Source organism: Sorex fumeus, unplaced genomic scaffold (genome assembly GCF_029834395.1).
Source record: "Sorex fumeus unplaced genomic scaffold, SorFum_2.1 ptg000129l, whole genome shotgun sequence".
Classification (NCBI taxonomy): Eukaryota; Metazoa; Chordata; class Mammalia; order Eulipotyphla; family Soricidae; genus Sorex; species Sorex fumeus.
Genome location: NW_026606186.1, coordinates 6,712,187 through 6,739,218, shown reverse-complemented (window position 1 = coordinate 6,739,218; position 27,032 = coordinate 6,712,187). Strand labels below are relative to the sequence as shown.

At 52.9% G+C, this 27,032-nt stretch overlaps 1 protein-coding gene across 3 annotated transcripts in view; it reads right to left on the bottom strand.

Moving 5' to 3' along the window:
* DENND1A (DENN domain containing 1A) overlaps positions 1–27,032 on the bottom strand; it is a 523,912-nt gene that overhangs the window by 178,415 nt on the left and 318,465 nt on the right. For all 3 annotated transcript variants that reach the window (XM_056138645.1, XM_056138644.1, XM_056138646.1), the window contains one exon: positions 18,410–18,510. In XM_056138645.1, the coding sequence (XP_055994620.1) occupies positions 18,410–18,510 (101 nt within the window). The remainder of the gene's footprint in view (positions 1–18,409; positions 18,511–27,032) is intronic.

Sequence of the window (27,032 nt, the reverse complement as noted above, 5' to 3'; positions counted from 1 at the left end):
AACAGAAAAATATCCGAATATGACATTTTGTTCCCAAGCCTTGAAACTTCCAAGGAATTTCAAACTGCGGGCAGTAGCATGGGAGGCAGCGTGGGGGCGGGGCCGCCTCGACATCTTAAGCTCTGTTGCAAGCCCAGGGACCCCTCCCCCCCATTGCCACCCCCACCCGCAGCTGCCATCAGAAGGAGAGAAAGAGGCTTTGAGGGGCTATCACTGCTGTCCTATCCAAACAGAAGAAGCAGCTGGCACGTGCGGATGGAGTGAATGATTTTTGACTCTCTCTTTCCTTTGGCGAGGAAGATGTACCCAGACCTCCTTGGTGACAAGACTGAGTGTGCAGAGCTGCCCACACACCTCTTCTCCTCTCCCATGCCCGCCCACGGCATGGCAACATGCAAAGCCCCCTCCTACTCTTTCCTTGGCCACGGCAGGCGATGGGCAGGACAGGAACCCCCAACGCCCAGGAGGTCAAGGACCTGGGCATCCTACATCCATCTCCCCTGGCTTCAGGAGTGTGAGTGTGTGTGCGGCTCTCTATGAGGACCCTGAAACTCATCTTCTCAAGCGCCCACACCCACGCAGCTGGCAGGCATTAGCCCCTTTGTCACAGAGGAGGAGAAAAGGTGTCACCCAACCAAGTGAACTGGCAAGCCTGTTCACTTGGGGACACCTAAGTCTCGAGTCTTCCTTTGGGACCCACTAGCTTGGTAATAACCGAACCTGAAAGCTCCAGGCCTACTTCCCTTGGGGCAGGCTTTAGGGGAGGGCAGATGAGGGAGGACCACGGAGTCGGGGGGGAAGGAAGCAACTGGTGACTTTTCCACGCATCTCTCCAGCATGGAATCTGGAGGGAGCATCACTTTTTTTTTTTTAAAACGTCGGAGTACTGCTATTTATTCAGCCACTGATTAAGCTGATTGAATTGGGCATGAACTCCAAGCCTCACCTTCTTTTATTGCCTATCTGACCAGGGTGCCCAGAGAGCTGGGTTGTGGGGTGCTGGGGGAACGGACATGGGCCTAGGAGGATGGCATTCCTGGGCACAGGGGCGGGGACGGGTAAGGAAACAAGCTCGGTAAGAATGGAAGCAGGCGAGGCGGCGACTTTCATCTGAGATCTCTGGAGAGGCCTCGGAGATTTTAAAACATCAGCTGCGCGTTAAAAAAAAAATTTGCTCAAACATTTAAAAATAAGAAAAGGGGGCACAGTTCCCTCATTACCATTCAACAAATACAACTCTTCCAGCGAAAATCTCTCCCCGGAATATGAAACGGCGTCCTTACTACAGATCTCAGCAGCAGCTCGGGAGCCCAGAACGCAGGCTGGAATATTAGCAGCGCAGCCCGCGAACGATTCTTCCAGAAGACTTTGGTATTTGATAATAGCCAAAGAGAGAAACACAGCACTGCAGTGAGAGTGGAGTCGTCTTTGCTCGGCTTTCTTCCTGTCGCCTTTTGAAGGCAGGCGATCTGCTGTGTGCATTCAGCTTCCCTTCGCGTCCGGGGGCAAGGGAGTGCTCTGCGATGTTCCCCCCCCCACCTTAAACCGTAAACCAGAGGTTTCTCTGCAAGCCACGCCGGTGCCCCGACTTCCCAGCGTGCCTGGTTCCGCCGGCCAAGCCTCTCCCAGCGCATGCTGAAGTGGATGTGTTTCTAATTAAGCCGCGTCAGGAACACGACAGCGTCACTGTCAAAAAATACAAAGTCTGCACCCTGGCAGGAAGTCTTAAGACGGCAAACGTCTCATCTAGTGGAACCTTGCCTGGTGTAATAATGAAAGGCGGCAGGAAGAGTGCAGAGTTCCAGAAAGGGGGGGAAAAAAAGAGGCCACTTACGAGTGTGTCCTGGACAGCTGAGCCCAGAGGCAGAAGAAAAACTCAAATTCATAATGCTGACCCACCTCTTGGCAACTTTTTCCAGCTCCTATGTTCAATCATGCCATTGACCCTGTGATTTGCATTTGCATTTCAAAACTGAACCACCAACCAATGAGCTTGTGCCCAGAAAAAGCCAGGCAGGGCATGCTGAGAGGGTGAGGAGAAATACCCCTGGCAAGAACCTGAATGCACAGGCTCGTCCCTAAAACAGAATTTTTTTTTTTTTCTTGAATTTTAACCAGGCAGTTCTGATGCCAGGCCCTTTTGTCCTGCAATCAAAATCAAGGACAGCTGCAAGCAGGGAAAGACGAGTCCTACAGAAGTGGCTGTGGACGCAGGTGGGCCCAAAGCAGGGCTTATTCCTCAGGTAGTCGGTGGGCTTTTTTGTAAGCCCGACAATTTTTCAAGGTGCAACTGTGGCCCATCAGAGAAATGCAGCTTCATCGCCAAGTATTGTGAGGGTTGCCACAGTTTTGTATTTTGAAAATATTTAGAACACATTTGTTCTGACATCACGGCAGTTCCAGGTTTTATACGCACGCAAGTTTGGACAAACACCTCTTTTTCACTGCCGTCAATGGCTGCTTACGAAGCCCCGGCACCTCCTGGGATCTATGGTAGGTTTTGCTCGGCACAAACACACTAACAAGTTCCATGTGGGGAGAGGGGACACACGGGAGCGGGTCCTTAACATGGCGACGCCACTCAGCTCAGCAGTTGCGTAAGCGGGTGGCTCTTGGTGCCTTCTGAAAACCATTTCTTGTCTCCAGACTCTTTAATAGTTATTGCAGCTGCAATAGTTAAGAGGGGGGAAAAAAATCAAGTCTTTTTTCCTTTTTAGCCTAAAGAAAAAGGAGGTGGTGATGGCGACGCACCGTCACCTGTGACAAAACCTGGTTTATTATTATTATTTAAAATTAAAAAAAATTTTTTGGGGGGTCACACCCGGTGATGCTCAGGGTTACTCCTGGCTCTGCACTCAAGAATTACTCCTGGTGGTGCTTGGTGGAACCATATGGGATGCTGGGAATCGAACCCAGGTTGGCCCCGTGCAAGGCAAACACTCTCCCTGCTGTGCTATCACTCCAGCCCCAAAACCTGGTTTATTTTTGTCTTCTTCTCCTCCAAGCCTTGCCCGCGTTACAAGGACCTTTACGTCTTTGTGATGACAGGGTGTCCACATTCTATCGTCTTCTCAGGGGCTACACGCACATTTCTCCCCACCTCTCAGCCCGACGTTGGGATGATTTTTTCCTGCCCACCAAGCAAGGTCCCGCTGACATGGACTGATGATCCATGATCCTGAGAGTTAGAGATGGAGCTGTTTCCCACTTTGCATCTGTCTCCTGATTCCCAAGCAAAAACCTACTGAATCAAAGGGGATGTTGGTGACTTTGTTCCCCTACTTTGCTGTTTGTGGCAGCCAGGTGTCTTTTGGAAGAGTACCTGCCCCAAGGGTAACGGTCAGGAGTGCTGTGAGGAGAGGAGAGAGCCCGAGAGGTACCAGGCAGGCGTCCAGGACGCAACTGTTGTCATATCCAAAGGTGGACTCTGTTTTCCCCGGCCATGGCTGTCAGCACTGGGCCCAGGCCCTGGGGGCCTCGAGAAAGGGCTTGTTCTCACCTGGATTCTTCAGGGTTCTGAGCCTACCCAGGTAGGGAAGCCAAGCTCCAGGGTGCACACTGAGGAGCTGGACATGCACCTTTTTTTTTTTTTCTTTTTGGGTCACACCCAGCGATGCTCAGGGGTTACTTCTGGCTCTGCATTCATGAATTACTCCTGGTGGTGCTTGGGGGACCATATGGAATGCTGGGAATCAAACCCAGGTCGGCGCGTGCAAGGCAAATGCCCTACCTGCTGTACTATCACTCCCGGCCCTGGACATGCACCTTTCTTTTTTTCTGTTTGTTTCGTTTGCGGGGGTCACACCCGGAAAGGTTCAGGGGTTACTCCTGGCTCTGTAGTCAAGAACTGCACATGGCGGTGGCCAGGGAACTCATATGAGATGATGGGGATTGAACTTCGGTTGGCCACATGCAAGGCAAGAGCCCTCCCTGCTGTCCTATGGCTCCGGCCTGGACACGCACCTCTCGGTGTGCACTTCTCTCTCTCCCCACGCTCCTTCTCTCCTGCCCTCCTGTCTTGTGTTTACTCGCGAGGTCTATAATGGGGGTGCTGTCCCCTCTACAGAGGGTAGCCCAGGCCTCCCACAGCAACGCAGGCCCGCTGACCAAGTGTACCCTGTGATTCACTCCTATCTCAGCAGTTGACATGACACACGTGCATACTGGCTTCTCCCTCTCGGCCGGACACTCAGAGGAGACTCAAGTGAAAGAAATAGGTCACGTGAGTCCTAAAAACCTACACCTTTAGAGGCCTCCTCATTGGAATCATTTGGAGTCATCAATGCCCATGTTTTCCCCCTATTACCAAAACTTCATCTCCTAGAAGCTGACTTCCATGCTTAGGTCTCCGAAAAACAAGACAAATAAACAAACAACCAAAAAGCAAAAACTAGTCTCTGCTTTTCAAGAAAAATGTCAGGGCAACTGTGTCTCAAGTGATAGCAGAGGAACCTCCCGGCTCTGGGTTCCATGCCGATCAGTGCCACGGGACAGCGTACTCGACGCCGAGTTGCAGTACCACGTTGCAGGCAGTTAAACAGCAATTAGACCCAACTCATGTGCAGACCCAACAATGCACGTAATTAAATTAAAGCAGGGAATCATATGAAGAACTCTGACCATGCTCCTGCCCGGGCCAAACAAGACAGTACGTCATGAATGACCCTTGGCTGTCTGGACACAGGGGCAGGGGGTGGAGGCCCACTGGCCTTTGCCCTTTGCAAATCTCACTGCATCAGTTGCATCTTTGGACACTAAAAGCTTCTCTTTCCTCCTCTGCAGAGGAATGGGCTCTGTGTCTGGCATCAGGCAGCCACAGAGATCTTTACCTGGAAGGTATCTTGACTTGGAAATCTGTTTAAGGGGAAAAAAAAACCCCTGAGATTTCGGGGGCCAGAGTGATAGTACAGCGGGGAGGGTGTTTGCCTTGCGTGCGGCTGATCAGGTTTGAACCCTGGCATCCCATATGGTCCCCTGAGCACCGCTAGGAGTAATTCCTGGGTGCAGAGTTGGGAGGAAGCCCTAAGCATTGCCGGGTGTGACCCAAAAGGACGGACACACACACACACACACACACACACACACACACACACACTCAGGTTTCCAGCTGCTTTTACGCTTTCTGTATATGTAACTCTCGAGACAACTTTGCAAGTGCTGCTATTCCACAAGCTCAGACTGAGACGCACACTCAGAGGATGAAGGACACAGCCAGAAAACAGTGAAGCTGGGATTCAAGGTTATTCATTTCTTGGGGCGTGGGCACACCTGACAGTGCTCAGGGGCTTACTCCTGGCTCAAAGGAGGCGCTCCTGGTGGGCTCGGGGGATCATAGGTGGTTCCGGGAAACAAACCCGGGTCAGCAAGGCAAGTGCTTTCCCTGCTGTACCCTATATCGCTCCCACCCCGCAAGGTCACAACTCAAAGGCGTCCATGGAGCCAAAGGGCCAGGCTGTGCCCATTCTTTGCCTGGGCCCTACTCAGCAGTTACCCCTAGAAGGGCATCCACTGCCCACTCCGCTCCCATCACCCCCTCCGGCCTGGAGCTCCCCTTGGGCAGTAGGGCTGGCAGCCTGCACGCATTGCTAGCTATGGACATGCAGGACCGAGGACACCGCTGACCTTTTCAAGGCACACGGTGTTTTCCTCCTTCACACCAGGTAACTCGAGCCCTCTGACGGGCAGACACGAAGGGAAAGAACCAGCTGAAACCAAGGCGCACCTGCTACAGCTTCTCAGGCAAAGGTGGGGTGGGGTGCGGGAGGTGGGAGGGCCCACGACTCTTCTGTTTTTCCTCTGCCTACCCTCCATGAGCTTCATGAGCCACTTTCCTAATGGGAGACCCAGGAAACCCTGTCCCCCCACGCCTCCCCTGAGCGATGAGAAGGAATGGCAAACTCCGTTGGGTTCCTGCTCACCTGAGCTGCTCTTTCCTCTCCTTCCTCTTGGGAAGAAACTTGTGGGAACACAGCTTGTCTCCCTGTTTCTTTCTCTTTTTTTTTCTTTTCGGGTCTACCCAGCAATGCACAGGGGTTACTCCTGGCTCTGCATTCAGGAATTACTCCTGGTGGTGCTCAAGGGGCCCTATGGGATGCTGGGAATTGAACCCGGGTTGGCCGCGTACAAGGTAAACGCCCTCCCTGCTGTGCTATCGCTCCAGCCCCTCCCCATTTATTTCTTGGCTTTTAGGCCATGCCCAGTGCTGCTCAGGGGTCTCCCCTGGTGGGTCTTGGGGGACCCTCTGTGATGTGGCAGAGGGAGCCTGGTTGATTGTGGGCCAGGCAAGTACCTACTCTACTATCCCATCTCTCCGGCCGGGAGTCTCTCAGTTTTAAGCGCTGCTCTGAAATAATAGGCTGGCGTGGTCCGAGAGGTCCCAGGGGAGGAGAGTGGAGGAGCATACACGCAGACCCAGGGCTCTGCTACCCGAGGCCACAACCCACACCGGGGGGGTGTCCCTGCCAGTGAGCCCAGCAGAGGCCTGCGCATGGGTAGGCGGGGACACTGTCCATGGTGCATGTCCTCAGCCACCGCCTACCACACCACAACTATCCTTCCGAGGTAAGTAGAAGAGGAGCTTGGGAGCGAGCCAGCTCATCCCAAGGTCACAGTGTGAGCAGGTGGCAGAAGGGGCTCAGAACCCAAGTTGGTGCAGGGGGCATGAGTCAGGTGGACCGTCTCCAGTGGGTTTGGAGTATCCGGTCACCCCTGCACCAAATGCCCCTTGACAGCCCGGCAGCCTTGGGTCCTCCCTACCAGTCCCACAGAACCAGGGCTGCCTGGAACACCAGGCCTGGCACCACCCTCACCCCTGCTGTGTGTGTGTGTGGGGGGGGGGGCAGCATCCCCCTCTCTGGCTTCGGTTCTTGCCATGGGCATCGAGCCCACACCCACAAGGCAGGGACTGTGCTATCCCCCCACCGGGGAATGGCACTCTGCCTCCTGACACCCTGGGGCCGCAGGACACCTGGGGTCCTCTGGGAACTGAGTCACTGTCTCAGCCAATCCATGCCCGCCAAGGGCATCCCACATAGAAAAGGCAACTCAGATGCAGAAGGGACCACCACGTAAAGGGTGCTGGGAGGGCCCACTTGGGATGGGAGATGCGTGCTGAAAGTAGACTATAAACCGAACACGATGGCCACTTAATACCTCTATTGCAAATCACAACACCCAAAAGAGAGAGAGAGAGAGAGAGAGAGAGAGAGAGAGAGAGAGAGAGAGAGAGAGAGAGAGAAAGAGCAAAAGGGAATGCCCTGCCACAGAGGTGGGGGGAGTGGATGGGTGGGGGATGGGGTGGGGGTGGTAGAAGGAATACTGGGGACATTGGTGGTAGAGAATGGGCACTGGTGGAGGGATGTGTACTCGATCGTGGTATGACTGAAACGTAAGCACAAAAGTTTGTAAGTCTATAACTGTACCCCATGGTGATTCATTAAAAAATAAAATAAAAAAGGGCATCCCCCACGGACATCTGCCTGGGGCCCCAGGGAGGGTGCTCCCAGCACAAAGCCGCCCCAACACATGCTTGTTCGGGTGCCTTCAGGGGCCATCTGAGAGTCACAGGTGAGGCGAAAGGACTGGCCAGCGTCTCACTGCAGGACGAGAACTGACACTGCCTTAGGAGCTCAGAGGGCGTGGTGGACGCCCCTCAGGTCTGCCAGGGACTGAAGTCCACATGGACGGCCGGGGAAGGTGCGAGGAAGAGGAAGGGCACTGGCAGGGGGACAGGCCCGCCAGGCCCGCTGAGACCCGCACACCTGGCTCCAGCCCACCAGGCCTCACCAAGGAGGGCTGGAAAGCGCAGCTGGGGAGGGAGGAGGGGGGACAGCAACCCTCTCCCCTGGCAGGGGCAGCTAGCGCGGGGCCACGTGTGGAGGGCAGGGAGCTGAGGGGGTGTAGAGCAGACGGCTGTACACATCCCACTGCCACAAGGCACCATGCAGGGGCGGGGGGGGGGGGGGAGGCAGCATCATGCGACAACCTCCTGTTGCCCTGCATCACCTGCCTAATTCCGAGGCAGACCAGAGTGACTCGGCAAAGAGAGGCACAGAAAACGCAGCTTGAAAAGTAGAACTGGGGCAGAAGCCGGGCGTTTATCAACTTCCTCCGAGGGGAATGGGACCTGCATGGCTTCGTTTCTGAGGCTGCCGGCCTACCTGCTCTGATTTATGGATGAGAGCCAGGGCAGATGGGCTCAGGGGCACGGGGGGTGGCGGCAGCCAGGGTGCAGGGCTGGGGAGGGGGGAGCCATGGTACAGGGCTGGGGAGGGGGAGCCAGATCTGCTGGGCCGGGGTGGGGGGATCCTACAGGAGGTTTCTAATGGGGGGACATGTGTCCCTCATGTGACACGTAAACCCGGGGGACTGGGAGGACAAGGCACTTCTGAAAGGGGCACTGTCACTTCCAGGGACAACTTTGGGGGGGACAGGGGTGCCTTCTAGAGCTCCAGCCTGTGGAACCCAACCAAATGACCACATATGCGTGTCAGAAAGCTGAAGGCCTGGATGAAGCCTGCAGGGGTAAACAGAGCCTGGGGGGGAGGGGAGGGGAACAGAAGTGGAAGGGGACAGCCTCGGGCAGCACCGGATAGGGCGGCACAGTGGCTGGGGACATCAGTCACCCAGGAGAGGTCAAGACACAAGCTGATACCCTAACAGCGAGAGCCAATGGCCCAAGGGGAGTCGCGGGCTGTGAGCAGCTGCAGCTCCCGAGACCCAGTGAATGAGATGTAGGAGAAACTTGGGCGGGGGCAACAGAAAGGGGCTGTGGAGAGATGCATCAGGGCGTCAAGGTTGAAAAGGGAAGAGAAAGAGATGTGTTCTCCTCCCTCTGCTTTTGCAGGACTAAGAGCATCCCAGGGAGATGCAGAGCACTGCCCAGAGCCCTCCGGGGCTGCCCGCCCGGTCTTTCAGCTGTGGGAAGGCAGACAAGCCCGCCTGAATGGGGTTCCTCCCTGGGGCCGGGCCCAGAGAGAGGGGGGACACCGAGCTGAGCACCCCAGAGGTGCCGCTACCCTTGTGGCTGGGGGAGCGCAGCTGGCTCCCTGTGTGCGCCTGGGAACCAGGACCCTGTCCGAAGTGTGTGCTGCGGTTCCAGAACTTTCCAGGTGTTGCTTCCCAGGCCGGCTCCGGGTCAAAAAGGAGTGAGTGAGGGGCTCTAGAATGGGCGGACCCCCAAGATAAAGAGGGCCATCTTAGGAAAGATCTGCACCCGTGTATTCCGTGGTTCATCAGCAGGTGGGGTGTGTGTGTGGGGGGGGACACCCTCTGCAGGCAGGAGGAGGGGCTGTGGGTGGGGGAGTTCGGATGGAGGGAGCAGCAAAGGGGTGGGCGGCTGGCCAGGTGTGAGCCGGCCACTTCCATCTCCAGGGCACTGGGCTGGGCTGGGTCTTCCCGAGCCAGCAAGTCTCAGCAGCTTGGGCCTGCGGAGGAGCTGAGTGCCACCCATTGGGCAGCCCCTGAGGGGCCAGGAGAGGCCCAGAGCTGGCTCTCAGGATGCTGTTTGCCACGTGCCCTTCTGAAAGGCTCTGACAGGAGTTCTGTGTTTCCATGTGTGCCTGACATGGGAGGAGTCGACCCGGGGCCTCGCAGGTGCAAAGCGCGACTTCTTGGACACACGCCCCTCAGCCTCAAAGACGGAGTCTTTGCAGTGAGGACGAATCACTCACTCACAGGAAGGAATAATGGAACTGCTAACGGATATGGAGTTAGCTGGCGATGTTTGCTGGACCTGTGAATAGACTCAAACCAGCGAATCACTTACTTGGTGACTTTTTTTTTTGGTTTGTTGTTGTTTTGTTCTTTTGGGTGTTAACATCACACAGCACTCAGGGTTCGGTCTCGGTAGGGCCCGGGGGGACTGTATGAGGTGTCGGGGACTGACCCTGGGTCAGTAGCATGCAAAGCAGTGATCGCCCTGCTGTACTCTGGCCCCTGTCCCGGAACCACACACTTTGAAAGGATGGGTTCCAACAACAATCTGGAGACCTTGAAAAGAGTTTCCTAGAGTACCCACAACAGAGGGAGACAGTCCCGGAGAGCAGCATTTATCAGGAGTGGGGGGTGGGATGTGCCCCTCTGCCCCCGCCAGGATCTACTGAGGAGTCACACTGAGACATGAAAGGGGGAAGCACAGGCCACGGCCAGCCAAAGCTGAGACATCGGCTGCAGAGTCTGTGGCAGGGGTCTGTGCTTTTCAGCCCTGATGTCCCCGCCACAGAAGGCCACGAGCACAGCCAACGTGAGCACCTCAGTCTCTGTTCTTCCCTGCTTCCAGCTGGAAGCCAGTTCACGCTGAGAATGTCCACAGCCTCCTCCCCAGTAGGAGTTTCAGAGGAAGCTGGTGCCCAGGGAAACGAAGGGGCCTCCTTGTGGCCAGCTCAGGGCCACCATCACCTGCCCGCTTCCTTCTCAGTCGCGTCCTCAGCGTCAGCCCCTTGACAGCACATTTGAGCTTTGCTCCGGTGGCGGGGGGAGGCGGGGAGATGAGGAAACTGGGTGGGGAGAGGTTGAACTCATCTGAGAACTGCAGGAGCACCGGGGAGCAGCGGCTGCACCCACGTTGGTGGCGTTCAAGCCTCTCGCTGGAGCTTCAGGGTCAAGGGCGCACAAGGCTCAGTGAGGAGTTTATTGAGTAGCCTCTAATTTCCTTTGCTCCCACTGACAAGTGTTCAGGCAGATCTTAACCACCTGCTACAGACTGGAAATGCGGGTCCTTATGTGGACCAGTACCTGGTACAACGGTTCTGTTCTCGGAGCCTGATCACTATGGATCCCCTCACCCATTTTCAGTTGGTTTTTTTTTTGTTTTGTTTTTACTTTTTGGGTCACACCCAGCGATGCACAGGGGTTACTCCTGGCTCTGCACTCGGGAATAACTCCTGGTGGTGCCCGGGGGACCATATGGGATGCCAGGGATCAAACCCGGGTCGGCCACAGGCAAGACAAGCGTTCTACCTGCTGTGCTATCGCTCCAGCCCATTTTTAGTTTTGAGGTTACTCTATTGCTGGTGGTGTTTGGGGGACCATAGTTTGCCAGGGACCAAACTAGGGCTGGCCACATGAAAGTCAATCACTTTAATCTCTGGATACTGAAACTAGTAAGTATTGAACAATGTCAGAGTTTTGATTCTTTTTTTTTTTTTTAGTTTGCTTTTCTAAGGCCTATAACTATTTGCAATATTTGGTGGTTAAGGGGGTTTGGGTCACAGCCTTCAGCACTCATGGCTTTACTCCTGGCTCTGAGCACCGGGATTACTCCTAGTGGTGCTTGGGGGACCACACGAGGTGCTGGGAACCGAGTTTAGGTCAGCAGCGTGCACTGCAGGAGCCTTCCTGCTGTGTTATCTCTGTGGCCCTTGAGTCTTGCTTTTTAAAATCCCCATTCTGCCACCCTTGCCTGGAGACCTCAATTCTTTTGTTGTGCATAGCTTTCCCAGATCCAGAAGCAACAGAGAAGTTCTACCTTCTCGTAGGCACTCACCGACCCTGGCTGCGAGGTGGAAGTGACACTCAGCTGCTGCTCCCAACTGGGAGCGCAAACCCAGCCAGTCCCCCGAGGCCCAGACTTCGTGACAGAAGGATGCCTACTCATGCCCGTCTGCCCCGTCCACTTCCTTCCTGCCTGCTAATGTGAACGTCGGGTGAACCGGCCGGGCCATGTCTGTGGATCTGCACCCCTATACATGGGAACTTACTTTGAATATACATGCCCCATCACTAATAACGTACAGACTGTGCCTACTAGCGCCGGGCACCAGCGGGGAGTCAGTAGCCATGACTGCTCCCAGGTGATAGAAGAGAAGCCGGCTCTGAGGAGGTTCAAGGGACCTCAAGGTCATCAGGGAAACTCAGGGCCAAAGTCGGGCATCTCTGCTCACACCTCACATAGGGCTGACACTCATCTGTGCCCTCGGAATGCAACCATCCAGCTTCGGTCAGCATCAGCTTGGCCTTGATGCGAAGTTTCACGGCACAGGTGAAGCCGGAGATGGAAAGGGCCTCAGCTCTGACCCAGACGTCGCTACACAGCCATGTCTGGGCTGTGGCTGCCATCATTCACCCACACTGAACCTGCTGAGGAATCTGAACTCAGACCCTTTGCTAAAAATCCCAGGTGGAACTCAACAAAAAGTTCAGGTATGTAGGAGCAGTAGCGGCAAACACCAGGCCTCACGGGCCGGGGAGGAGCCAGTCCCTAACCTTCCCCCCCCCCGCCCCATGGGACCCTGAGATGACACCCACAAACTGCCTGGCTACTTATTAAGCTCCTAAACGGCCAAGATCCAGAGACACACACACGAATCTCGGAACCAAGCAGCTCACTGCAGAAATCTCTCCAGACCCTAATTATTAAAATTTTAGAATTCCGGGAGCGTGCGGCCACTCTTGCAGCTGCGTGACATTATATGCTACTCATAACAAGCAATACAAAACGAATTGTCTAGCACTGCCTTTCCGGCTGGCTTGAGTGGTGGTGGGAAAATTCCAAATAATAATGATGGAACTGGTGTCGAAATAATGAATATAATCAAAGGAGAGAGAGAGTATGGGGGAAATTGTCTGCCACAGAGGCAGGGGGAGGGTTGGGAAGGCAGGGGAGATACTGGAGACATTGGAGGTGGAAAATGTGCACTTGGTGGAGGGCTGGATATTTGATCACTGTATGACCGAAACATGAAAGCTTTTTAACTGTATCTCACGATGATTCAACAAGTAAGTGAATAAATAAATAAATAAAAGTAAAAATCCCAGGTGGGAACCAGGACGACGGCTCAAAGGGCTAGAGTACACTTGCAGGGAGAGGGCTGGGAGACCTGGGAGTGCCCAGGGACTGTTTCCAACTGGGCGCTTGGGGGCTACTTGGTGCTGGGGACAGAACTCGAGGCTGCACGTGCTCTGGCTGCTGAGACATCGTCCAGCCTGGGAGCATGTGCTCGGTGTATGGACGTCTGGGGCTCCAACCCCAGAATCATATGCACCGCCCCCTAAAAACTGCCCAAGGTGACCCCCAAGCACCGAGCTGGAAGCAGACCCTGAGCACTGCTGGGTATGGCTCCCACACGAACAGCCGGCACAGTCCGTGGGGGTACAGCCTGGGACCCTCCCTGGGGCACAGACAGTGACGCAAGGAGCTCATGTCTCCGGCAGCATCTGAGTGGAACAGTCCAGAGCCACGGAGACATGTCGGCAAATGCAGTTGACAAAGTCAACGGCAAAATCCCGACCTTCGCTGCGCACATACAGGAAAGCCTTTGGGGTTTGACAGAGAGTTTGGAAGGCACCAGAATTAGCTACCCACTGATCTGCTTGTCTCTGGGAGGAAAATAATGGCTTGCCCTCTGTGGCTTTGGAAACACTTTACCACAAAAGGGTGTTAACAAATGTCCGGAATAACCCAAATATACAATTCACCCTGGGAACTGATTTGTGGTCCTTATTTAGGACGACTTCTGAAAAAAAGAATGGCAGAAAAGGAATTTACATGGGAAATACCATATGGCTTCTATTGGGACCTTTTATTAGCAACATTTAATTAGCAAAGTGCCTGGTACATAGTAAGTGCTCTATAAATATTTGCTGAATGAATGAATAATTAATGAATGATAACATAAGTCTACTATTAGCAAGTCATCAAGAAGCCTACATGAAGAATTTTTTCACAAAATCTTGGTGATGGGTCTGGCTTATCCTCCAACACTCTAGGGAATATTAGTGAGGAAAGTGTTCGTTTGGGCTGGCCCTAGATCCCAGAGCAGGGTCTACCTGCACTTTCTTCATTACAGGCCAGTGAAGAGGTAACTAAACCTCTCGGCTTCAATTTCTTAATCTATACAATGGCACTAATAATAGCTCCCTGATAGTTTGGTTTGGAAGATTTGCAATAGTGTTTAGAGAGTCTGGCACACTTGCCATGTACTCAATAGATGAATTTTATTTTTTTTTTATGAAGGCACAAGCTAATTCTCATCCACAAGTTAATCCTTTTGTCCCAGAAATGGGAAAGCAAGACTGGCCAAGGTCAGGACTGCAATCAGCCAAGGTAGGGAATGTTCTCATTTTCACTTTCAAAGTCAAGAGAATGGCACAGATCTGAAGTAGAAAGGAACCAGCAGCACATGTTTTTAAATATTCATAAGGGCTGGAAATGTCTTACTCCTTTCGTTTTCTCTGCCATCTGCTTTTGTTTCTTTTCTTTTCATTCTTATGCCACAGCTGCAAATGAAAACAACCATACAATAACTCAAGTTAAATAAAAAAAAAATCAAAATAAAAACAATCTGAGGGGGTAAAAAGAGAGAGGAGTTATAAAGTTTTCCCCTGTGCTCAGAAGGTAGCAAAAGCAAGAATAATGTTTGATGTGAATTAAACCTTCTGGAAACCCAAATCCAGTCCCATGTTTAATATCGTAACTGTTTCCTAAATGGCACCTAGTTCCTCTAGCCAGGCGTTAAAGGAGGTAAGTGAAACCCAAATTTTAAAGAAAAATAAACTGCGGCCCAGAGCAATGAACACGACTTTTAAAGGTCACGCAATTCCAAAAAAGGGGGAAAAGTGGGTGTTTGAACCCCGGTCTCGCTAAACTTGCTTTCTCTCATACCTTCCCCCAAGTGGGAAGGGACATGCAAAAATTAATTTAGGAAATATTTAGGGCAGGCCATTTCGTGCTAAACTGATTTATTCAGATCATTAAAATCTGTGATTATAGCTCTCATTAAAGTTAACTCAGATAATTGGTGGTTGTATTTGTGAATGTGCAATTAGAGCCTTCCCCGGAATCCTGGGCTTTTTCGGCGGCAAACCTTCCACTCACGTGCGGCATCCCAGAGCACTGCTTCCCGGGCCCTCTTTCCACCAGAGCCCACATGACGGTTCCTGAGGCTGAGGGGCCCGAGGACCCCGAGTGAGGGTACCAGTAGCAGCATCTGGGCTCAACTCTCTTGAACATCGCCGCATCTTCAAGTGCATGGGGTGGAGGATAGGGGGCTCTCGGTGCCCACGCTGTGGTCCTGAGAACTCGGAGCAGCCTGCACCTGAAGAGATGCTGGCAGCGACGGGGCCTCATGTGTTAATTACACTTGCGAAGTCTATTATGCATGGAAAGGGCACCTGCTGGCAGCGAAAATGACTAGGACCTGCCCTTCCTGTGCAGTGAGTAAATTGAGAGTTCATTTCGACAGGAGATAATAGTTTTCAGATTCCATTTCGTGGAGCCCCGGCATGGGGACGCACTTAACATTTAAATCATCAGCCGCGTGGCCCAAACCTCCTGCAAATTTACATGTTCCAGGCTCCCAGCATTTTGCTTAAGATGCTAGTTATCCCACTTGGTGCTCACGGCCGGGTGGGGAGTTTCGCGGGGCGCAGTGGAATCAAGTCATTAGCATCAACTCAAATTTCATGGCATTTGTAACTTCTGAGCAGAGCAGGGGCTGCAGATGGAAGGGGGCCCAAGCACACCTCGAAGGGAGCGTGTTTTCCCTTTGGCGGGCTTTCATTCCACCCTTCTCATGTCTTGCACCGGACAGATACTGGCCCCTCTCCAGTCATCCTTTTTGTCCAGTGTCAAAAAACTCTGCTATGAGAACAAGGGATGGGGCCGAGGCGGTCGGCTCTCACCCCAACAGAAAATGCTGGGGCGCAGCCTCGCCACAAAACCCGCTCAGACTCCCAGAAGTGCAAGTGGGGACTTGGGGTGTTTGGAGCGGAAGTCTGGGGTGCCAAGGGATTAAGTGTCTTTGGCTGCCAAGGTGGGGCCTTTCTGCCAGCACCACTGAGTGTGCCCAGGCTGCGGAGACAATGCAGAGAGTTGAGGGAAGAAGCTGACGAAGGAAGACCCCAGGGGTCAGGGGTACAAACCTTGCACTCAAGTTGGGAGTCACAACTGAAGGCCCCCAGTTCAATCCCCAGCACTGTGTGTCCCGCCCTCCCCATCCCTGCATGGCTGGGGGTGGCCCTGGTGGTCCCCTGCCTCACTAGGCCCGAGCACTGAACTAGTAGGCAGGCCTGGATAAGCTTTGCTGGGACCAACCCCGAGACTCCCTGAATGGTCTGACAGCAAAGTTCCAAATAAAAAGAGGACTCCAGGTTAGCTGCCAGAGGAAAGAGTAAAAACAGTTAATAAGCTCTCTAGAAAGGAGGGCTGGGCCCTGGAATTGGAAAGACCAAATGGCTAAAAATGGACTGAAAAAAATTATTTTTCAGCCAAGCTTTTCTATTATGAAGACCATACATTTTTTCCCCTGTAGAAACAACTAAAAGTATGGAAAATAAAACAAACATCATGCAGAATCCTGCTCCTTCCCCATTATAAATATCTGTCAGATTTTAGTGTATTTCCACCCAAATTTCTGCCTGTGTACAGCTCTTTGGGGGCCATGGGGGGATGTTTGAATCACACCTAGTGGTGCTGTGGGCTTACTCCAGGCTCTGTGCTCAGGGCTTACTCCTGGCACTGTGCTTAGTGATCACTCCAGATGGGGCTCATGGAACCTTATGGGTGGCAGAGATTGAACCCAGGCTGGTTGTGTGCAAGGCAAGTGCTCCCCCTACCCCCAACTGCTGGACTCTTACTGGCCCCTGTGTATAATGTTAATATTACATGTAACATTATAATTTTTTAAAAATGGAGTCAGAATCAGACAGGTTCGGTTCCAGGCTCTGCATTGGAGCTTAAACCCCAGAGATGAAGCCAGTCCCAGATAGCTGCTTGTTCCCCCCATTGCTGGGTGGACCTTGGAAGCGGAGGGGCACGGGCTACTGGGGTAGCCCTCGGGGGTCGGAACTGCTGCTCCTCCGCTAGTTGATGCTGCAACACCCCCAGCATGCCCTGGAGGGCTGGGGTGTTGTGAGGGAGAGGCAGAGGGCCCGCCCGCACCTGCGGTCTCTTCCACGGGGACTCTGAGTTCCTCTGCAGCTGGGCTGCGTGTGCCTGGGGTGCAGGGATGGGTGCGGGGTTCTGTGGGAGAGACCTGTGTCTGCGCTGGGGGGTAGGGGCTGCAGGTGGTGGGCAGGAAGGTGGCCACTGGGCTCTGGGTCTCAGGCCTGAGTCCCCGTGAGCTGCCTTGGGGGACAGGTTTCTACCTGATCCCCGACTCCCCTCACAGTCCTGCCCTCCAGCCTCCCTCGGAAGGAGCGGGGTGTGCTTCTGGCTCTTTCTTTGCCCTGGTCAATCCTCGCCTCCTTCCTCCTCCCTGCGCTGCATGTCTGCCTTGGTCCCGTGACCCCAGTCTGTCATTTCAACATTGCCACACACTTCTGGGAGCCAACATGGCCCTTTCCCATCGAGACAAGGAGGGGACCCGGATGGAGTGCTAGTTCGGAAGTTCCAAAGGGGTAGTGGGTCTCAGCAGAGGTGCCGTCTGCTAGCCTAGGAGGTGTGGGTGTGTGCGTGCGGGGGCAGGTGGTGGGGTGAGGCCCACCTGGCAGGAGGCAGGCCTGGAGCAGAGCACAGAGCAGTTCCCTGAGCACTGTGGGCAGGAGAGGGCAGCTGCCTGGTCCCTGAGGGCCTGAGCCCCAGCCCGGGACAGTGTGACTACCTAAGAAGTGGGTGGGCTGCACAGCAGGTTGGCGAGCCCCTCTAAGGGGAGCCCGGCCTGGGCGACATCACTCGCTATAGGAGGGCAGACCCCTGAGTCATGTGAAGTGACAGGGATGGGGGCCCCCTTCAAGGGGGCCCTTCCTCCCCAGCTGCTGCTTTCGGCACCATCCTGAAGCACAGGTCATGGGAGGGAGGGAAGCAAGTGGCCACCAGCCACTGTGCCAGTCCCCGCTGGACTCTTGAGGAACAGTCATGCCGGTGAGGCGTCTGTTGGGTGCGGGAGGGTGCCCCTCTGCCAGTCAGCTCCCCGACACGCCATCCCACACCCTGACATGGTCCTCAGGGGCCAGGGGACCTGCTGGGATGGCACAGCTGACGCAGTTTGGGGGCTGGGGGTGCTGCCTGCCACCCTCCTTCCACACGCCCACTCTGCTGGGCCATGAGCGCCCCATCGAGCTCCAGAGGGTCTGGAGATGGCCCAGTGCTCCCACACCCCAGCACGGAGCAAGGCTTTCAGAAGGCACCAGAAGCCCAGACCCGGGGGCCTCCTTTTGCCTGGTCACCAAGAGCCACTCTGCCTGGGGTAGGGGTGGGGGTGGGGGCTTGCTGCTGGGCTATCTCCAAACTGAGACACGGGGGTGGGGGGGGTGCATGTGTCTACTTGCTAGAAGCCTTAAGATGCCCTGACACACTTGCTGGGAACCCAAGGTCCATGTGCTGAGGCCCCGGAAGCTGCGTGTCCTTTTCCGGCAAGTATTTTCACAGTAGCGTTACCCCGACCGCAGGGTGGGGAGGGGTGCGCGAGAGAGACGGGACCTTCCCGGTCAGCTCTGGATGGGGGGGGGGAACGGGGAGGGGCGGCCTTACCAGCAGTAGTCCAGCAGGTGCGGGGGCAGGACGGGGATGTACACGTGCTGCCAGAACATGGGGTACAGCATGGCGGCCGAGCCGTGGATGCAGGCGGTCAGCTGCAAGCGAGGAGACCAGAGTCAGAGCCAGAGGCGCGAACGGGAGGGGATGCTCTGGGGGCGGGGGCGGTGTGGCAACCACGGGATGCAGGGTGTCGGCACCTGCCACTCACCTGCAACACACCCGGGTCCCGAACACGAGCACGGTTCAATAGCCCCCGCACCCCCACCCCCACGCTCTGCACCCCCATCCTGGAGCGAGTGTTCGACTGATGGTAGAGCACTTGGAAGCTGGGAGAAGGAATGAGTGACATTTCTCACCCTCTGAAAATAACTCAGCATTTTGGGGTGCTAAGTGCACAGGCACGTGTATTTCTTTTCTTTTTTTTTTTTCCCCTAATAAAATCGGGATCTCTGTAAATAGTGTCATTAACATTCCTTACTGGCATTTTGCCACATCTTCAATATTCTCTGAAAACACATTTTTGAACGATATGTTGGAACTCAATGAATTTCCCATTCTATATTTAACCACTCTTCGACATTGAATTATATAATCAGATCAGGTCAGCATTTTTTTTTTTCTACGTGGCTTGTGGATGTAGGATTCAGAGACAATGGTTATAAATATTTTAAGGCAACTTAATAAAATGCAATAAACATAATAAATGTGTTACTTAAATAGATGGTGGAGGATCTTCATTCCCACCCCCCAATCTTATACAAGCATTCTAGAGCCCCTATGCCTCACCAGCACAAAAACTCTACTTTAAAATTGCTATCGAGGGGCTGGGAAGAGGAGGTGGGCTAAGGTGCTTGCCTGGCATGCATCCGAACCTGAATTGACCCTGATACATCACACATTCCCCAGGCGCCACCAGGAGTGAGCCCTGAGCACTGCTGCTATGGGCTTCTGCCCCCTCTCCCAATTGTTACCCATCTTGATTTAATTTTATTTCTTGAATCAAGACCAAGGTGAAACATCCCCTCCCTCCCCCACCTTCTACAGTGGGGGCTGGCAGAAGCATACGGGGTACTGGGGATGGAACCCAGGTCAGCTGCATGCAAGGCAAGTACCCCACCTTCTCCAGCCCCATCAAGGCCGTGTATTTCTTGTTTGGTTTGGTTTTGCATTGGGGGCCACACCTGGCGATGCTCAGAGCTTACTCTTGGCTCTAATAGTCAGGGCCCACACCTGATGGTGCTCAGGGGACGACATGCCAAGTGCCAGTGACCCGGTGATAGAACCCAGGTGGGGACGTGTGCAAGGCAAGAGTCCAGCCCCAGCTGCCACATATCTCTTGACTATATTTCTTAGCCAAATGGACTATTCATATTCTCAGCCCAATTCTTCCAGGGTTAATTTTTATCGATCCATAAGCAAATGTTCAATATGCAGAAGACGCTAATCCTTTGGAATGTCTGTGAGAAAAAGTGATTTTTATTTACTTTTCTTTGAATTTCTGAATACACAGAAAATTTAAGTGACTACACAGATAAATATGTTCCTTCACGACAGTTTCCATGGCTTTGATACTAAGAAGGCCCTCCCAATTTTGCCCTGCAGTGAATTCTTTAAACCACCTGGAATTAATTTAGGTTTAAGGACTGGGGTGAAAATTTGTTCGCCTGCCCGCATGGGTAGCCAATTGCCCCAGCACCACACAGTGACTAATCCTGCCTCTCCCGACTCCATCTCTCTGATCTTCCTTAAAAGCGAGACACGTCATATAATCAGCATTTAGTAAGATTAACAAGTTAGGAAACAGAGACCGAATGAAATGACTACCAAACATACAGACGAGTGCAAGAAAGCGAAAGCCCTCCCCAGGCTCTGGAGACAGGACAGAAGCCAGCCACACTGGGTTTCCTCTGGTCTGTTCTTTGCTTTTTTTTTTTTTTTTTTTTTTTTTGGTCTCTGGGCCACACCTGGCGGTGCTCAGGGCTTACTCCTGGCTCTGCACTCAAGGATCACTACTCCGGGCAGTGCTGGGGATCGAACCTGGGGCAGCTGTGGGCCAGGCAAATGCTCCACCCACTGTCCTACTGCTGAGGCTCCTCCTCCGGTCCTTCTGCCACAATGCTTCTCTGGTTTCTGGGAAGCCCACTCCCAGGTGGCACTGGTCCTGTTCAGAAGCCCTTAACTGGCCTCCGCTGACAGAAGGCCATTCACGCGGCCAGAGGAGAGGGCCCTGTAGAGGGCCCGAAAGGAACCTGGCCGTCTTGGAATCGGACAGCGCGGGCTCCACAGCTGGCTTGCTGAGGGGGAAGCCCAGAGCTGCTTGCTCTCCCCTGCTTCCCTCCAGACCCCTGGTTTCTCCGTGCATGTGCGGGAACCCAGCCAGCAGGCTCTCACGGATGTTTGCAGCCGCTGCACCTGGAGCCTGTCCTCTCCCAATCCATCCCCAGCTCCCCATATCACGGAGGCTGTCTGCTGGACTCTGCATCCGAGGCACCCGAGTTGCGAAGAGCAGCTCCGCTGGGCCCTGGCCTCAGGCACCGGCTTCCTGCTTGTCCTGCAGCTGCCCAAGTGCTCTTGCCTGGGGCCTCCTAGGTTGGACTTTTGGGGACACATCTGGACCTGGCATGCTAGCTCCCGTCTACCTTCCCAAGAGCACCTGGCTAGTCCCCTCTGTGGCTCCACACTTAGCCTTGGAAGAAACTACCCACAAGCCCAGCAAGGCTGCTCTTCCATCCTTCTCTCTCCCTACCCTTCCTTCAAGCTTTGGGCCCCTAGCAAATTCTTCCTCCATCGGTGCCTGGGGCTCATCCTGTCTTCCTTCTGCAAAGTCCCCACGGTGCTCCTTGACGCACATGCCCCCCATGACTAATGGGACTGCCGCTGTGGGTATTTCTGTTTTCCCACCCTAATGCACAAAAGACGCCGACTCTCACTCTCCTTTCCTCTGTCTCCTTAGTGGCACTGTGCTACGTCACAGCTCGCTAATGTCATGGTAATGGCATTAGGAGAGTTCTGAGAATATATTCTTGATACAAAGATAGTTGGTGGCTTGACCCCTGCAGCGTGGGCCCAGGATTTTCGTGAGTTCCACAGATGGGGGTAGTGACTCAAGTTCGAAAACAATCGCTCCAAAGGGAGATACGCACATATGCCACTTGTGGAAAATCAAGTCAATGGATTCACTCATCTGTTCATTCACTAATATACCTACTCTAACCACAACACACTTAATTAAATAAACAAAAACACTTTGCAAATCTAGAAGGTACCATACAAGCGTCAGGCATTATCATCGCAAGAACTCATTTGCAATTCTCTTGGAAGGAGTCCTTTCAGAAAATGCTCCTGGCTGAGACAGAACTTGGTATTTTGCCCCTTTGTAGCTGAAAGCGATTTGAATCAAAATCCTATTTCAAGAGATTAAAAGAAGCAGGCACTTTATCTTTAGGTGGTAACTTTTCAGGTCTCTGTCACCTAAAAAACGAAACCAAACCCGAGCCCAAGCCCAGCGCTTAGATTCTGCAATTACTGAGCTTTAAGCCTTCACAAAACTCAGACTTCTAAAGAGCTCGAGCATCATTTTCACCGGGGCTTCTCTCAAGGCTAAATCTCTGCGATTGGAGTAAAATGCATTTACCCATTTGATTAAGAAAACAAACAAAGGGACCGGCTTGGCTCTTTTCCAAAACCCTAACTGGCAGGCATCACGTGCTTCGGTTACTTAGGCATCGTGGCTAAGGTGATCGCAGAGAAGTGGCAGAGTAGCTTCTGTCACTGTCGGTGTGGCAGACACACAGTCACGCACGCCTCACTGGAAACAACACATTCCAGCCTGTACATCGTCATTAGGCACTCACTTGAAAACTCCCCAACGAAGTCCGTTTACAGAAAGAAGGGTTCCCAAAGGACCACGCCGACTCCACAGAGAATACAAAGTTTAAAAAGGATGCAAGTTGGTCCACAGCCGACAAAGGGTATGGAGACTATTTAATTGAAGAGCAAGTGGAGGGAAATGATCCTATCAAAATCTCACTCGGTGGGAGAAGAGGACGAGAGTACATGTAAAATTTGCCCAAAGTCATTAGTCACGATGAATATTCATCAGAAGCCAATTATCAATCCCATTTAATGACACCCCAAAAGATTTTTGCCCTGCAGCAGCTGAAGAGCCTAAGACTCCAGACGAAACCCGACAAATTATACAGCCAACAGCCAGCCTCGCCAGGACACAGACGGTGAAGCAAACCACCGGTGGGCTCTACCCACACCTACCGCCACCCGTGTCCTCAGCCTCCGGGGCCCAAGGTCAGTGCTGTCTCGGAGCCTCCTCCATGGCGCCCCTCCCTCTCTTTGAGGCAAAGGGAGAGAGGAAGGGCAAAGGCAGTGGGGTGGGACATGAATGGGGAAAGATCAATGGGGGGGCAGGGTGGGGGAAATGCAGAGCAAAGTGTTGCTGAATTTTACAATCCTGGCATTTTCCCAGGATAATGCCCGAGAGTCGCCATCTTAAGTCCAATGCCTTAGCTGAGTCCTCATGGTAGCTCTGTCATTTAATATGGGATAAATCTAAGAATCCCAGAGAGAGAGAGAGAGAGAAAAGGTAATGAATCCCACAGCAGGGTATGTGTCATGTACCATGACGCAGGATGGAGATCTGGCTCTATAGGATGTGTGCGTGCGTGTGCGTGTGTGCATGTATGTGGCATGTACTTATATATGTACACACTCACTGCTGCATTTCACAGATAAAGAAACAGTCTCTGAGGTGAAATAACTTGCCCAAGGCCACAGAGCTCCTAAGTGACAGAACTGGGACTCACATCCAGGTCTGTCAGACTATAATGGCTACTGTGTTTCCTCAATGCATAAATTAACTCAGAAATGTTTGGGGCGCCTCTGCCGAGCCCATGCACGGAGGCGCTGAGGACTCAGAACCAGCTGCGATGTTGTCAGCACTTGCCAAATTCCACGGCAATGTGCTTGCCTGCCTGTTGGGATGACCAAGTATCTAGGGCAAAAAAAACCCCAATGGACAGAAAGGAATCGTTTGGGGGAAAAAAAAAAAAACCAGACTGGACCATTTTCTGGAGATTCGTCAGATTTTACTCACTATAGGGTGGCAAGGATGGGACCCAGGGGACCATATGTGGTGCTGGGGATCAAACCCAGGTCTGCTGTATACAAGGCAAGCCCCTTACCTGCTGTGCTAATTCTCTGGCCGGGGAGGCGGGATCTTTAACCCACAGGAAATTCTAACAATTCTAGTGCGGAAGGCAAGGGTTTGCCTCCAAGTTGAGGATACTCATTTCAAAATCTACTTTTCTGGCAGGTCCCCCAGGAACTCAGGTCCGGTGTGTCCACTGAATGTCTACTTTGAATGCGACCAGATTGGCTTGGCACACGTGGGAGCCACCAGGGATGGAGTAGAGGGGCTAACAAGGCTGGCGCTTTGTGCCACAGAGTCAGTTCTCAGACCACTTAAAACATGTTTTCATGTTCATCCATTTCAAGCAAGAGTCACCTACGCAGAAGATTCAGGGGAAACACTGTCCGCTCTCTCTGTTCGAGAATGAGCTTCTGCAAGCCTGGAAAACAAAGATGATCCGGTTCCGTGTGGGGGCTTAATGAATGGCGTCTCGCGACATCTCACTTATTCTACATTATAGAGTCTCGCTGACTCCACTATCTGATCTTGTCCAAAAACAACAACAGAAACAACAACAATAACAATAAGAAACCTACGGGAGAGCTGGAAGTTAACCCTCTGGGCCACTGAAAGGTCCGAGACGCACCTTTCATCTACAAATGGCTTGTCCATGTTCAAATCTTGCTTAGTGCCGAAAGCAGGAGAGGAGCTGATGATACGGAAGGTCTCAGAAATCAAGACCTTTGGGCTACTGTAGACAGTTGGGGGTCGTGTGGCCGGGGAGAAGGACAAGGGGCACAGGATCCTGCTTCCTCAGAGGCATTGTTTCTTCATCTGGTGGTGCTGGGGAGGAAGGCGGGGCGGAGGGCAGCCTCCCTTGTTTCTCCTCGGGGGATCTCCTTCTCCTCCTCCTCCTGCTTCCCCTACCACCTTCCGGGGAAAGGGAAAGAGTAAAAGCCCATGGCAAGTGACGGGGAGTGTCTGCCCCAAAGTCTGGCCCAGGAAGCTAAGGGAAGCTTATCCCGGCAACAGGCAGCTTCCCTAGATCTTCTCTCTGAATATTTCTTGGTTTTTCTGGTGCAATTCTCTGAACTCTTACTCTGACTTCATTTGATTTATTCATTTTTTAAATCTGTTTTTATTACAGTATAGGTGATGAATTTACGATAATGCCGACAATCAAGGCCAGGTATATACTTTCCTCCCCCGAGTGTTTATGGCCCCCCCCCATCCAATGGTGGTTTGTTTTTGTAAACAACTTAACTAGTTCATTAAAGTGTGCTCTAGGGGCTGGAGCAATAGTACAGTGGGAAGGATGCTTGACTTGCATGCGGGCAACCCTGGTTCAATCCCGACATTCCATTTGGTCCCCCAAATAATTCCAGGAGTGAACCCTGAGCACAGAGCTAGGAGTAAACCTGGAGCATCACCGGGTATGGCACTCCTAAACAAAAACAAACAAAATAAAATATAGTGAGCTCTAGAGAAGGACAGCAACTGTCCCTATCAAGAAGACAAGAAGACACTTGAAAGCATCACAGCCACCGAAGCCGCCAAAGAAAGAATCTGTGTGATGTGTCTTAAAGAAACCAGGAGGATGGAGCAACAGTACAGCAGATAAAATGCTTGCCTTGCACACAGCTGACCAGGGTCCCCCCAACACTGCCAAGAGTGATTCCTGAGTGCAGAGCCAGGAGTTAATTAAAAAATAAATAAGAAATAAAAGGAAGGAAGGAAGGAAGGAAGGAAGGAGAGAAGAAAGGAAGAAGGAAGGAAGGAAGGAGAGAAGAAAGGAAGGAAGGAAGGAAGGAGGGAGGGAGGGAGGGAGGGAAGGAAGGAAGGAAGGAAGGAAGGAAGGAAGGAAGGAAGGAACTGAATGTGGGTTCATGAGGAACTTCCTTCCAGGGGTTCATCGGTGTCAATATTCCCACGAACTGGAGGAGACTATTCTCTGTCCTCTTTGATATTGGGCAACATCCAATCACAGCTTTCCCAGAGAAGAACATGGGAAACCAAGGACTGTCTGCATGGTGGTATAAACTCATAAAAGTCTCCCAAACAAACCTAACCGGCCACTGACATGTGGCCTCAAAATGAGAATAAATTTGATGATGCAAAGCAACAATCACCTAAGAACAAATGTTGGTTCTGACTTAAGAGAACTCCTATTCACTGGCTCTGAGTGGGACAGGACCTATGGTCTGGAGAACCTTTTCAGACCAGATACTCTGTGGTTCCAGGCTAGACCTTTGGCCTTTGTCTGGAGGCAGTGCCCAAGAGCGTGGATTTTTAAACAGGTCTCTCGAAGATTCTGACGGAACTAACGCATGCACAGATCAGCAATGGGAGTCAGGAGCAATGGGAAGGCCGGTCTTGTTGTAAAGAGGTGTTCAGTGTCCGTGGCAGCAGCCACTGATGAGGCAAGGGGGAATAGCAAGATGCACAGGGTGGCCGGGATTCAGGCCACAGCAATTCTTCGAGTGTCACAAGTTATTGCTGCTATGGGACCTCACACGGGACCCCTGCCCTGTCTGAGAGCTCCTCACTGTCGTCATGACACAACATGAATGAGAGAAATCCAACTGTCAACGCGCTCAGAGCAACAAGCAGTGTTTACACTTAAAACCAACAGAGAAAAGCCCCATCAAGAAAGCAGGAGTCCCAACTCCTGCACTGCCAGTGGAGTTTTCGTCATTCCTATCTAATAGTTTTTAATGTTCTCTGAGCAACAATAAAAATTTTATGTGGTGGAGATTAGAGGCGATGCGACGTGAAAGTTTGGCCGCAGAGTCGGGATTTCCCGGCCCTTGCTGACTTCCTCTCCGGTGAAAGGACTCATTTTCTCCGAGTGTCCTCTTTTGCTGGTCTTCTTTGTCTGTCAACTAGGTTTATCTCTGACTCTGTCTCTCTCTCTCTTTCTCTCTCTCCCCCTCTCTAATGTATAAAAGATGAAACAAACAAAATGTTCGATTTCTTTATTTTTCTTTTTAAATAGAACACTAATTTTAGCCTCTGAATTCTCTGTTTGGTAAGTTTCCAGTTACCAGGTCTTGGCTTCCCCCAAGCACAGTTTGAAACCAAACAACGCAGTTTGCTCCTGCGGCTGGCACAAGCAGGGCGGGGCATGCGGGCAGAGTGGGCTGGCGCGGGGCCAGTCTCGGGCCCTCTGTCCACTACCACTGTCCCTTCTCCCACTAGCTTGTGGGGATGCAGTGGCGCAGAGGGGCCATCCATGCGGCCCGCATTCTCCGGGGTGGCCAGCGTTGCCACGAGGGTGAGCTCAAGGGGAAGGCCGTGCCACGCCAAGCCACACCCGAGTTGCTTCCTGATGCACACAGGGTCATTCCTCAACCCCGTGACCCGGGCGACCACGTGTGCTAAGAGAGGGGAGGGACAGGCCTGGGTTGAGGCTGAGAAGGGACTGCCCTGCCACCAAAACAATGAGGCATCTACTAAGGACCAGGGACCCCAAGG